The sequence below is a fragment of the Cetorhinus maximus genome, chromosome 7 (assembly GCF_964194155.1).
Source record: "Cetorhinus maximus chromosome 7, sCetMax3.hap1.1, whole genome shotgun sequence".
NCBI classification, from domain to species: domain Eukaryota; kingdom Metazoa; phylum Chordata; class Chondrichthyes; order Lamniformes; family Cetorhinidae; genus Cetorhinus; species Cetorhinus maximus.
Genome location: NC_135885.1, coordinates 39,148,706 through 39,163,231, shown reverse-complemented (window position 1 = coordinate 39,163,231; position 14,526 = coordinate 39,148,706). Strand labels below are relative to the sequence as shown.

Genomic DNA, 14,526 nt, shown 5'->3' with positions numbered 1-14,526 from the left:
AAATTTGTCAAACATGATTTCCCTTTTACAAAACCATTTTGACTCTCCCTGATTATGATGTTTTAAATGTTCTATTACTGCTTCCATAAAAATGGGTTCTAGTATTTTCCCAGTTACAGATATTAAGGCTAACTGGGCCTATCGTTTCCTGCTTTCTGTCTCTCTCCCTTCTTGAATAGGGGTGGTACATTTGCGATTTTCAAATCTGTTGGGACCTTTCTAAAATCTAGGGAATTTTGGAAGATTATAACCAATGCGTCCATTATCTCTACAGCCACTTCTTTTAAGACCCTGGGCTGCAGGGCATCAGGCCCAAGGGACTTATCAGAATTTAGTCACCACTAGTTTACCTAGCATTTTTCTTCCCTTTTGTCCCCTGCTTTTCGACTATTCTTGGGATGCTTTTAGTGTTTTCTACAATGAAGACAGACAAAATACTTGTCCAAAGTCTCTGCCATTTCCTTGTTTCCCATTATTAATTCCCTGGTCTCACCCTCTAAGGGGCCCACACTATATTAGTTCCTCTTTTCTTTTTAAATACTTCTAGAAGTTTTTACTGTGTTTTTATATTGCTTGCTTGTTTTCTCTCATATTCTATTTTCTCCCTTTTTTTTAGTCATCCTTTGCTGGTTTCGAAAAATCTTCCCAATCTTCTGGCTTACCAGTAACCTTCACTGCATTGTATGACTTTACTTTCAATGTGAAACCACCTTAATTTCCTTAGTTAGCCACAGATGGTGGCATGAAGTCTTTCCTTCTCAATGGAATGTATCTTTGTTGTGAATTATGAATCACCCTGTTAAATGTCTGTCAGTGCTTCTCCACCATGTTACCTCGTTTTCCCAGTCCTTGAAGGGAAAAAAGTTCATGGCTATGTGGAGATGTGGAAAGGGCGTGGGATGGTATTAGCTGGATAGCTCAACAGACGCGAAGAGCCGAATGGCCTACTTTTAGCTGATAAGAATGATACTTATCACTGAAACTGTGCATTCTTCACTCGTTGTCCCTCCTATCGACCTTACAAAGAAACTCCTTTGACACGACTAGGGCTTGTACTAAATAGTCGAAATGTTAAAAAGTATTGCCCCCTCCCCCACTGCCGCCCATTCTTCCGCTGCACGCAACATAAAAGAAAAATCGGAAGTTTAACCGATAGAAAGATAAGGAACTGGACAATTTTTTTTTGGCTCTTAACACCTCCTCTGGCAGACGCACAGGCACCGTTAGACCGTGAGCATGGACATTGATATCCTGGACAATGTGATCTTTCTGGGCACTGTCACTGTGCTCAGTGCCCTTCAGAATGGTAAGAGGACTGGCTTTACTTGTAACCAGTATGCACATCCACATTGAAATGATTGCATTTGGGTTCTCCGATTAGAGGTGTTGTTCACTAATATGAGAGCTGTTTGGCCTTTTCTGTTGCAGTATTCTTTGCGTACTCGGTGCAGAATGAATCCCTCCAAAAGCGTTCGGGACATGCAGCTTTCGACCGGGTCAATGTAGCAAAGTAAGTCTCGGGAACGATCGCTTTCTACACATTGTTTATATTAGTAACGGCTCAAGAACTTGTGCGCTTTATTTAAGATAATAAGACAGTTTTAAAATCAATAGTGATGTAATAGTAAAGCAAGGCCGACTCTTCAGACGTTTTTACAAAGGTGAACTCACAGTTAGAATCAGTTAACTCATTCCCAACACCAGTCATCGCTGCCAATTGTAATAAGATCAACGAATCCCCAGAGAATATTGTTTTATGAATCCCCATTACAAAATAAAGCAATACATTCTCATAGGAATATAGCCAATCGATTCTATTAGAGCGAAAATACTTTCAGTAATTCGTCCCGGTGAGTTCCACTACATTGCGCACAAGGTTTCTTACATTTACTTGCCATCATCCCAATTCATATCTTAAATATTATTATTTAGCAGGATTTTAATTTCGGCACAGCGGCCTTCTCTTTCCGTGGTGTGAAGGTGTTTTATTGGGTAACCACGAAAATGATTGCAGAACAACTACTGGTGGTTACAGAACATCCTCTTCAATGTTGAGGCTGAACATATGGATTATAGGGAAGGAGTTAAACATTAAATTGAGGCTTAACTGTGACATAGATAAAATAAACCTGGAGTACAACTTCAAAGTAGCTAAAGACAAATTGTAAATCTGTGTAAAACAAAAGTAAACTGATGTTTAAAACAGCTTAGAATATTTCTTTTTTACTTTCAAGGGCAATTAATGTTTAGAATCGAATTTGTGGACCGCACTGCTTGAGGTTGCTTGATTATTAACCTAACTGAAGCTCCTGGAGTTTGGCAGTGGTTTTCTTTCCAATAGAATCCAACTGAGAGCCCTACTAGAACAACAGCAACTTGTATTTATCATAATGTAATGAAACATCCCATAGAGGCAATGTAAAACAAAATATAATACCAAGCCGCATAAGGAATTATTAGGGCAAATAACCAAACACTTAGTCAAAGAGTTAAGTCTTAATGGGTATCTTAAAGGAGGGCTTAAAAATAGAGAGGCAGAGAGGTTTAGGTGAGGATTTTCCAAGCCTGGAGCCTAGGCAGTTGAAGGCACAGCTACTAATGGTGGAAGGATTAAAATTGTGGAGCTCAAGAGGCCAAAATTAGAGGAGCGTAGATACCTCAGAGCATTGTACAGCTGGAGGATATTAAGGGATGGGGTTGGGTGAAACCATGGAGGGTTTTAAAAACAAAGATGAAGATATTAAGGTGTTGTTTAATCAGGAGCCAATGTAGGTTTAGCGAGCTCAGAGTTGATGGCTTCATGGGGCATTGTGCGAGTTAAAAAATATACAGAACCATTTGTTAGTTCTATTGGTGTAGAGTGGTCAGTTTCTTAGTAAATGAAACAAAATTTATATTCAAAAGCTTTTAAAATATGCCCTTTACTGTCCTTGCACCAAAAGCAACCAGTTTAATTTTAACAGTCTCTCAAGTTCTGCCAGCGGATGCCATTAGTGAAAACTCACAATGGTGTTTAATTCATTTTGGGGGTAAGGCCAGTTCTGTGGGTGTTAACGACTGGTTTCTGGGTAAGGTCCCCCAATTTGTTATGATCCTGGACGAGGTCCCCCAAACTGTTATGCCCCTGGGTGAGGAGAGATGAACTGTCTCCCCTTCTTTCTTCAACCACCCCACCCCCCACCTCCGCCTTGGTTGATTGGTTAACAAGTTTAACTTAAAAAGGATCCCTTCCCTCGTGGATACCTTTTTGCAGCCCAAATGTATTTATGTTTTAAAAGGAGCCAATTTAACCAGGCTATCTTGAGTCAATGAAAGAATAAGTTTATTAGTTGCTAAAATGGGAGTAAAAATAATAAAAACACAAGAAACATACACACAGATTAAAAATGAGAAGGGAGTCCAGAAATAAAGGTTAAGAAAAGTATTATACAAATCAGTCTTTTGGCTTGCCTGTGAGGAGCAGATGGTGAAACGTTGCAACCGTTAAGTTGGATGGTTCCAGTAGCGCTGACTTTGGCAGTCCAGCCACTGATTTGGAGATTCTTGGTTCTGCAGGTTAGCTGAAAGGAGTTTTGGGTGACTTGTGCTGTAAGTAAGAGTGCAACCTAATGGAAACTCTACCCCTTGAAATTCAAAGGCATTAAAAGCTTGTTTTTTTATCCTGTTCTTTATTTGTTGCTTTAACTTTTCCTGTGCAATGTAATTATTGGGTGTAAGTCTCCTCTTCCAAAAAAAAGCTTTAAAGTCCTTCCCTGCTTTCTTCTTCCTACACCTATTCAGTAACTTCCAAAAACTAGCCTTTGAGAACTAGTCCCAAAAGCTGTTTATCCTGTCAAAGAGAAGAAATGTAAGGATTGCCCTTTTTGTGACAAGCCCAAAGTCTGATGTATAAGAATGCATCAAAACAGGAAGTACCACTGTTAGCTGAGTAATACTAGCCTTGGCATATTGGGTGTTAAATTAGTTCCAGTTAAATCAAAATACATTAAAGGAGGTGTATTTTGTCTGCACGGTTGCCTCTGAAATTTTGAATATGCATGCTGCCACCTGACAGTTATTTAGAGGGAGAGGGGAATGGGAAAGGGCATTTAGATACAGGACTTCAATCAAACAGAATTTAAAATGCAACTCTACTAGGTTATAAAGTAACCATCCCAACTGTAAGAGTAAGGAACACTGACAGTGAAGTGAAACAAATTATCTCAGAGTCCTCTTGTACACCTTCCAGCTTACTGAGGTGATAAAATGTAAAGGATGTTGGGATTAAGAAAATAAATTAAAGATTAGAGGTCTAATGATTCTACATAGTCGATGACATAATGAATCATCTAAATTTTTAATGCCTAGCAGCTGATGGTGAACTTCCACTATTATCCTGATTGAGATTCCAAGTTACTATCACTTACATTATCACTATAGCTTTCAATTTGAGACTAAAATTATAAGCTCTTTTTAGCTTATTGTGCACTTTTCTCCACTTATTTTTCAACAACTAGCATAGACAGTTCAACCTGATACAACAAGCAATGAAAGAATACCACACAATGGTTAGCTTTACTTTTTTACATTTTACCTTTTTAGCATAATCTGTGTCAAGACGTTGTGCACACTAACTGTTCTTCTGCTGCTCTGTGGCCTTCTGCTATGTGGCCTGACCCAAATGCTGATTGACTCAGTAAGAAAGAGCCTGGCTTCACTTGTGACATTCTCTTCACAGTCTGTTTGGGAGGCAACAAACTCACATTGTGATACAGATTAGCCTTCAACTTTACTGTTTAAAATGAAGCTATAACACTCCCCTCAGCTAGTAAGTTCATCTCAATTTAATCAGCTCAAAAATCACCCAATTTTCTCAATCACTAATTTTATCATTCAGTATTTCAATTAACCTCTTGGCATTTAAATGCCACAGGTATGGTATTGGACAGTATGATGGAATTTAACCATTGTTTACCTGATGCCAGTATACTGGCACAGACTGGCATCACTGAACTGTATTTTTCACAGCCTGAATTTACACAAGGGACTTACCTCATAAATCTTTGAAGCAGCTGGATGATACTTGTCAGATGCAGAACATGAGCAGGAAACTTCAAGAAAAGGATTTCCTCTTTAGCAATATACTGCTCAGTGTAAAGTTATATTCATTTTAAAAGTCTCAACTAAAATGATGTCACATCAGGTTTATTTCTTGTTGTAGCTAGCCATCATGTTCTTTAAGTGGTTGCTTGAAATATGCAATCTGTTTCTCCTTCTTTACAGTTCATAAATACACAAACTATTTTTGCAGAATTATTCTGCTCTTTTTTGGTAATTTTGCCCCCTTACCTCCCTTTTAATGAAGATGGTACCATATGGTGTCACAGATACCCAAGGACCCTCAAGTGCCTCACACAAAGAGCTATTGCTCTTATATAAACCTAATTGTCAAGTAATTTGTCTATAGCAGTGGGCAGAGCCATGACTAATGCTGTTCCCACCGAATTCCCACTCCTGTGCTTTTTGATTTTCCAGCACGGTTAACTAGTTAGCAATAAGAAGGTGGAATTCCCATCAATATTGACAGAACAGGTCCTCAGGTTAATATCTCATGTCTATTTTCCCCTCCCACATGCATCTGGGCACTAGCTAGAGAGAGTACACCTGAAGTGTGTTCCTCCTAATATGTCCTGAATTTGGCTGGATACTAGGTTCAGGTCCTACCCCTACAATGTGAAATGTGTAGCCTCAGTTGAGTTTTAAGTCCCATCTCCTATCCATCACTCAGACTGCCTTTTATCACTTCTGCTAATTTGCTTGCCTCAGCCTTTACTTCAATCCAATTGCTGTTGAAGCCCCCAGACATGCCTTTGTACTTCTCCAGCGTCTAGAGTTCTCTCCTATACAAATTCCAATTTATCCAAAACTCTGTCTGTATATCCTATTTCTCCTTTAGGCCTCATTTGTCTTTCACCCCTGTTAATTGTCCCATAATATTCAAATCAAAACTCCCACCCTTGATTACAAAGGTAAAAAAAAAGGTCAAATATTTGTCAATAAAGTCAGGTTAATTTTCACGCTGCTGGAATTTTCTTCTTTATATGCCTGGTTTTCCATTTCAGTCTTCATTGTATATACTTTCCATTTCAATACCACAGCTTGCTACATTAATTTCCTTTGAAGTTGGACCAGTGTTACCTTTGACTAGGCTTTGGTTAAGGCTTCAAATTTTCATTGCCTTATTTTTAACTTGCTCACTAACCTTGGCATCCATCTTTGGCTGAGCGATGCACATTTTAAATGAATCCTTCAAATGATGTACAGCATTTTCTTTATTATCCATTCTCAGCTGCCATTGGCAAGGCCAACATTTATTCTCCACTCTTAGTTTGCTGTGAGAAGGAGATGGCCTTCTTGAACCGCTGCACTTCCATGTGTTGAATCTTTATAGTGGTAACTGAGTGGCTGGCTAGCTCACTTCAGAGAGGAGTCAACTACATTGGTATGGGACTGGACTCATGCATAGGCCAGGTTGAGTCTGGGCAGCAGCTTGCCTTCCATAAATTAGTTGGGACTCGAACCAAGTCTTTCATTTTGTCTTCAGTCAATTGTCATTGCAGTTATCCTTTTACTTTACATTTCTATATATCAAGATTGCTTCTCTAACTTGACATGTGTAACTTTTCAGTTCAAACAGTTGCTTTCCTTTCAATTTTCCTCCTACTCCTTAAATAAGGTGCAAATTTCATTTCATTCATGATCTGGAGGCCTATAACTGAAATACAGTAGCTACTGAAACATACTGATCAGGCTGACAAATACATGAATCTTTTTTGGTTCTAGTGAAATGAAACATGTCTGTTTAAGATGTTGCAAATATCTCGGGCGCTTTGTGTATTAACAGGTGAATTTCTAATGCCACTATTTATTCCAATTGCCTAAATGAACATTCATTCAATGATTTCAACAAAATAATGGCTGTAATTGGACACTGCACCTTAGAATGGATATATTGGCCTTGGAAGAAGTGCAGTGCAAATTCACCAGAATTTACCAGTTCTCCTAGGGCTAGATTATGAAGAGGGATGGCATAAAAGGCTTGCTTTTCCTGGAACAGAGGTGATTTGATTGAGGTTTTTAGGATTTTGAAACAAATTGATAAGGGAGAAACAAATAAACTTTGCCTGCTGGTGGCAGAGTCTAGGACTAGGGCACATCACCTTAAAATCAGAACCAGGCCATTCAAGAGAGTTCGGAAACATTTCTTCATGCAAAGGGTGATAGAAGTGTAGCATCCCTCTCACAAAAATTAGTAGATGCTAGCTCAATTAATAATTTTAAATCTGAGATCCTTACACCTTTGCTAGACAAGGATATGGAGTCAAGGCAGAGGATGGAGGTAAGCTATAGGTCAGCCATTTTATCATTGAATAGCGGGAACAGGCTTGAGGGCTGAATGGCCTACTCCTGTTCCTATGTTCCTATAACATTGTCGGGAAATTGACGTTGCCTTTGATTATATTTTCTGTTTTGTTTTTAGCCATAACTGCATTGAGGTTTATCCCACATTTCTTGTTTTGCTGTGGACTGCTGGACTTTTCTGTAGTCAAGGTGAGGTAGTATTTATATAATTTACATATGAAGAACTCACTTGTAGTTTGGGAAATTAAACTCATGTATTTCTCTTATTGTGTTATTTACTTGGCCTATATTAATATTCCCTCTCATGTCTCTGACATTTTTATAGATAATCCAAATCATTTGAGACTTTGGTAGCATTTTCTATAAAAATTAAAGTAGCATTATTGATTCTCCTATGGCACATAAAGGGGAATCAATGGTTGGCATTGGCTTACAAAGTAATTCTTACCAAGGGTTTGTAATGCTTTACGCTGTGAGAACAATGGGCAAGAACTTGATAAAATTTCAGGAACACCTTGTTCATCAACACTTTCAGAATATTCAATTACTATCCTGAACTCATAACATTAAGGCCTGGATTTTCCCCCATTATACCTCCAAAATGAGGTGATCTAATAGAACAAAATGAAAGGTTTCACATGGTACGTTGGAGGAAAACCAAAGAAGATAGTGTGGGAATAAGCTACTTTAGATATTCCTGTCCCACTTACATTTACCTGCCCCCAGTCCCACAGGGAAGGCCTCTGGTTGCCCCTTCGCCAACCTCCTGCATATCAGTCATGGTGGGGAGGTGAGGCCTGGCAGCCTACCTGGCTTTCAGGCCTTCCCCTCATTTTGTTGCTGACCCCAGAGGCCATCAGCACAGGGATGATAGAAGTCAAAGGTATAACAGCAGAAGTCCTAGTGATTAGCTTTTAGGAGGGAGTAAGCCCAGTAGTGACACCTCATTCTCTGTTCCCCCAACTTACTTCTTTAAGGCTCAGCTTAGTTTGAGGCCTAAAAATATTGAATCTTCAGATCTTTGTGCCTTTGCTGCCCCTTAAATGGGTGTAACATTGCAGCACCACCTGCATCTTTCTCTTTCTCGGTGGTAAGCTTCCCCTTAGTAGCAAAGATCCCGTTGGGAGCCCAGCCTTGATACTTGATGATGCCCAGCCCAAGAAATTGAGTTGGAAGCTTAGAGTGGTTGGTGTAGCAGTTAGAATACTTAACCCCAATCCTGCATCCTTATTTCTGTTATAATGTAAGTCAGACAAATTAACAGCTTTGAATAACAAGCCTAGCTTAGTATTATACTGTTAATCTTACAGCTTCAACAATACGATACCCTGATCTTGTACAAATTATTTTCCAAAAATATATTTTATGCATAAAATTTCTAAAAGCACATTACATAACAGTACAAATGTGTCATACAAATCAGTTTCTTTTAATACACTACATGAGGTGCCTCACAAAACCTGGTTATATTTACAACATATATTTACATTTCACGTCAAACATTCTCTGGTGCATATAGCCTGAAGTGTTACACATGGTTTGAGCCCCTTGGCGTACTATGGTGGGAGGGCCTTAGAAAGTGGCCTTTCCTCTTTGAGCCTTTGCATTGGCTGCCTCAAGCTTTAGTGCATCTTTCAACTCATAGTCCTAAACCTTGGAATGTGGCACTTTGCAACACTCGGTCATCAATAGCTCTTTGTACTGGCAGACCAAAAAGTTTTGAGCAGACCAAAAAGCATCTTTCACTGAGTTGATAGTCCTCCAGCAGCACTTTATGTTTATCACAGTGTGCGTTCCTGGGAACAGCCCGGTGAGCAGAGAGTCTTGTTATGGAGCTGCTCAGGATGAACCTGATAAACGCCACTGCATCACTTTAAAGATCTGCTTTGCAAAGGCTCATCCCAGAAGGAGGTGGGCAATGGTCTCTTCCCACCACAGCTGCCACAAGGGCAGCATGCATTGGCACCAAGACTCCAATCTGACAGGGAGAGCCCTTCTCACTACCAGCCACACCATGTCCTGTTGATTTTTTGAGAATTCTGGAGATGGGGCATTCTTCTAAATGAGTTTGACAGTCTGCTTAGGGAACAATCCAACAGGATTCGCCATCTCAGTTTTCTACAGGACATCAAGAACATTAAAGTGCACTTGTGATCAAAGATGTTTTTCTGTATGCCCCCTTCCTTGAGGGACAGGTGGTACAGCATGGTCCAAATGACTGGAGCGTTCTGTGGCCAAACCCATCCTTTTCAACACCGGGGACAGACTAAACTTCAGGATGTAGTGACACTTTGGTGTTTGTGCACAAATTGATGCAGCAACACACAAAGGTGGACATCAGGATAAGAGTGACGTTGGATTCATATCTCTCCCCTTTATCTAAAGATATGTGCATCATGTCCCAGTGGACATGGTACACTTTTGATTTCCAATATAAGCGGAAGATGCCTTTGGTGACCACCACAGTGCAGGAATGGGGTAAGGGCCAGACCTGCACCATGTAGAACAACACAGAGAGCACCTTGCACCTGATGACCAGGCTCTTACCCACAATGCCCACCACATGACCAGTTTCTGTTACACCATGTCTATACGTTCCTTCCATTTCTTAGCACACGCTGCACCCCTCTGAGTACCTTCAGATAGTCTGACCTGACTGTGAATAGGGCAAGGGATCAGTCAGCCCAGTTCCCAAAGAACATGGCCTCACTGTTGCTGAGATTTACTTTGGCTCCCGAGGCCAGTTCAAACTGACTGCAGATGCTCATCAGCCTGTGAACTGACAGGGGATCTGAGCAGAAGATGGCAGCATCATCCATGTACGGAGAGGCTTTGAACTGAGTGCCTCAGTTGCCTGGGATCGCCACCCCTCTTATGCCTGTATCCTTCCTGATGGACCCAGCCAAAGGTTCGATACAGCACATGAACAATACAGGGAAGCCCTGCCTGACTCCAGATTTAACCTACAAATTTATCCATCTAGGTTCAGTTCTTTCACCTTTCTCTAATCATCTGTGCTCAACTCTGGTATGCCAGCATGATGAATCTCCTATCGTAGATATGGTATCCATTTTCTCCTGGGCCATTTGCTTCTTTACTGGGTTGAAAAATCTGTGTTTATGTCATTTTTCCAGGGTTTCTGCAGCTCATCTGCCAACATTATAGCAAATGATTAGAAAAACGACTGTGGTAATTCACCTCCACAACCTTTTATACATTTAATTCCACAAGGTACACTGCCTATCCAGATACTGACCAATCTGATTGAGACTTAACGTGTCAACTTTCTTAAAGAGACACATGTTAAGGAATTTTAATGAGCCAATTTTAATTATAAGACACAAACGGGATGTCCTTGTAGCTCCTTTACATTACATAACAATAGTCAGACCTTAAAAGTGGCATTCCTTCCAGAGCCCCTCTGTTTTGCTCATCTTGCTAAAACAGCATAACCTCAATGTAATCTCTGATATTTTGACAGCCTCAGGCTATTAGCTCTGGTTGTGAAAGGTACTTTGCACTCATAATTCTTAAAAATTGATGTCTTCTGTTTTCTGAGAGTTCAATGGGATTGTTGCAAACACCATTTGCAATGGGCAATGTCAAAATTGACTCATTTTTAGGTTACTAAGATTCAGAGTAACTAATGCTGCTCTGTGATTTCTCTTTTGTCAGCTCCTGCAGCCTTCGCTGGGTTGTTGTATTTGGTGGTGAGGCACAAATACTTTGTGGGTTATTTAGGACAAAGCAGTCAAAGGTAAATGTTCTTTGTTCCACAACCACTTCTTTAAATGTAAGTCTGTAACTTTAGGCATTGTTGCTATTAGTCATCAGGATGCTTGTCTTTGTGTTTATTATTTCAATTATATTTTTAAAGAAGTGATTAACTTTTGTGCTTATCGACTGAGTGATGAGATGTTGATGCTGAGGAATGGAAAATACCCTTCAGTTTTGTTACTTGTTGTTAGTATCAGGTCAGGTTTATTGAGAGGCCAGTCTTGAAAAAACATTTTTATTTTGACCCACCTACTACCTCAGAAAAGCACCCACTACTGCATCGCCAGGTAGCTTTACATCAGAAAGCTTCTGGAGGTCACGATGCAGGATGAAACTTTTCCATCCAGTCTGACTGGCAAGCTGCCTGTGAAGGCTGGTTCAGCAACTGCATCTCACCATTCAGATAAAAATCATGCCTTGCTCTCAAAATGACTCAGGCCTCATTCCGAGAACATCAGGCAAGTTGTGCAATTGTGCTGCCCACCTTTCTGCTGAGGTTACGGTCAGCTCTGTAGTGCCTCAACATTGCCCTGTAACTCATGGTCTTGTTTTGAAACAATTTCCTCTTTCATCTAGCTGCCTAAACACTTGGTGTTATTTCCACATCAGTAGGGTGAACATTGTGGTTTCCACATCCTTTAATAAGTACAAATCTTCCTCTTCAATCAAGTTGCTTTGCTCAAGTGTTGGCATTTTATAGTTAGTCCTATTTTATAATTACATTTTGAAAATGTTTTTATCACATGGTCTCATTTGGGTCATTGTGTAGTGATAAAGGCGCCATGGTTAAATCACAAATTGGAGTCAATATCAAGTAAACTTGGGGGCAAATGTAAAATGGACATTTGATCACATCCCATCAGTTTCTTGTACAGAGGAGTTAAAATTTCCCATCATAACAAAGATATTTAGGGAAGGTACAACTCAGATTCACCAGGCTACTGCCTGCTTTGAGGAAATACAAATACGAAGAAAACTCGAAATATTGGGGCTTTGTTCATTAGAACAACTCTGATTACAGAGTAATGTATAGAATTGCTTAAAATTATGAAAGGATGGGACAGGGCAGTTGGAACCAAACATTTTCTAGTATTTCAGGCGTCAGGAAACAAGGGCCAACATCTAACCCCACTTGTCCTCACCTGCACCAGAATCAGTCAGATATGCCTGGTGAGATCAGATATATTTGAGCCAATAATATGCTGGGTTCTGATTGAGCTACTAGGCGTAGGACAAACACGTTTAGGGAATTTCTGCCTTTGGTTCAGCCTTCTTATTTTAAAACATGGTAGATCAGGAAGAGTCTCTGCCCACATAAAGCCATACAAGAGAATCTGTCTTAGGGCCAGGATCCAACATATCTGAGTCCTGGAGCAAAGGGATGAGAGGGGAACAAAACTTGTTGTGAGTTAAGATATGCCAGCAACAGGATTTGGAATGACCTCAAGTTTACAGAGAGCAGGATGTGGGAAACCAGCCAAGGGTGCATTGAAATAGTCAAGTCTAGAGGCAATGAAGGCATGAATGAGGGTTTCCTCAGCAGATGAGCTGAGATGGGTGAAATTGATTGATGTTACTAAGGTGGAAATAAACGGCCTTAGGGATGGTATGAAAATGAGATTGGAACCTCATCTCAGGGTCAAATGTGACACCAAGGTTACAAACAGACTGGCTTAATCTCAGATTGTTGCTGGGGAGGGGAATGGAGCCAGTAGCTAAGGAATGGAGTTTGGACTGGGACCGAAAACAATGGCTACGGTCTTCCCTATATTTAATTGGAGGAAATTTTTGCTTATCCAGCACTGGATGTCAGATAAGCAGTCTGATAATTTAGGAACAATGGAGGAGTTGAAAGAGGTGGTGGTGAGGTAGAACTGGGTATTGTTGATATATATGTGAAAACTGATTTTGTGCTTTCAGACGATTTTGGCAAGGGGCAGCATCTAGATGAGAAATAGGAGGGGGCCAAGGATAGATTCTTGGAGGATGGCAGTGGTAATAGTGCAGGGGTAGGAAGTAAAGCCATTGCAAGTGATTCTCTGACAATGATTAGATAGATAAGAATAGAACCAGATGAGAGCAGTCCCAACAGCTAGATAACAGTGGTGTGTTCAACCATATCAAAGTCTGAAGACAGGTCAAAAAGGACGAGAAGAGAAAGTTTATCTTTGTCACAGTCACATGGGATGTCATTCCCACTGGATTTATGATGTGACTTCTACAGAGCAGCAACACAATTTCAGGGCCAGTATGTTTGCACATCAGCCTTAGGTAATGGGCATTCTGGGAGGAAACTGTGCACTGTCATCTAATTTATTGTGGTTTTTAATACCTGTGGTTTTGATCAGCTGGAGATGTGCCTTTTATGAGGGCATGGCATGTGAATTATTTTTCATCCAAAGATGTGACATTGGCCTGAGTGAGGTGACTGAAGACTAATAAAGCTCAACATGGATAATTTTATGAATGTGTATTTTGTGACAATGAATTTTGTTTCTTGGGTGAACGTATCAGGTAATTGTGGGAGCACACGTGTGATTTCCCAATATGCACTTGTGCAGACAAGGCTCACTACCATAAAGTGGAGATTTGTAAAAATGCCCGTTCTTTAAATGAGTCGAAGATTACTCATAGTTGAGGTAAACTTAAGGTCACAACTGTGAAATATCAGTACCTCAGTTGCTGCACCTATCTGCCTATGAGTTATTTATACAGATAGCTCTGTAAGCATTTTTATTTAAGCAAACACATTCAGTGACTTTCTAAAGCTAAACCTTTAATTCTTTTGCATTTCACTTATTTTTACAGCCTTCCCGGTTTCTTTTTTGGAAAACGTTTAATGGCATTCTTGTTCATCATGTCGACTGCTGGAATTGTCAACTATGCAACAAACTACTTCTTTGGAATCAACTTTCTGCATTACATTCAAACAGTCACAAAAGCGTCTGCTGCTTTGCTTCTCATTCCCTAATCAAGTGGCACCAATTGTTAGAGTTAACATTTAACCTTTAATAACTCCAATCCATTGCTAACATGTTTGAGCAGATCTAATTGTGGTTTTTTGATGAAAAAGTTAAGTACAGATTTTAATGCCCATATTGTTTCCTTAATGACATACCAATAAAATTGAACTGGAACTTAATTATTATTCAGGACACCATGTATATACACTGCGCCAAATTTACAGAATCAGAGTTATGTTGCATGAGCATGGGTTATGCTGCATTTATATCACAGCTAAAAGGTATAGTATAAACAAGGCCCACTGATGCTTTCAATAGTATGGACAGCCACTTCACGAGATGGTATCTCATTGCATGGTAACAGGCAAAACACTTCTGATGGTAG

At 40.0% G+C, this 14,526-nt stretch overlaps 1 protein-coding gene across 1 annotated transcript; it reads left to right on the top strand.

The window, feature by feature from the left end:
• Window positions 1–1,159: 1,159 nt before the first annotated feature.
• Window positions 1,160–14,320, top strand: alox5ap (arachidonate 5-lipoxygenase-activating protein). The gene is made up of 5 exons (XM_078544853.1): window positions 1,160–1,306; window positions 1,429–1,510; window positions 7,520–7,590; window positions 11,077–11,158; window positions 13,987–14,320. Exons 1-5 carry the CDS (start codon window positions 1,237–1,239, stop codon window positions 14,147–14,149), a joined length of 468 nt encoding a protein of 155 aa, XP_078400979.1. The 5' UTR covers window positions 1,160–1,236; the 3' UTR covers window positions 14,150–14,320.
• The last annotated feature ends 206 nt before the right edge of the window (window positions 14,321–14,526 follow it).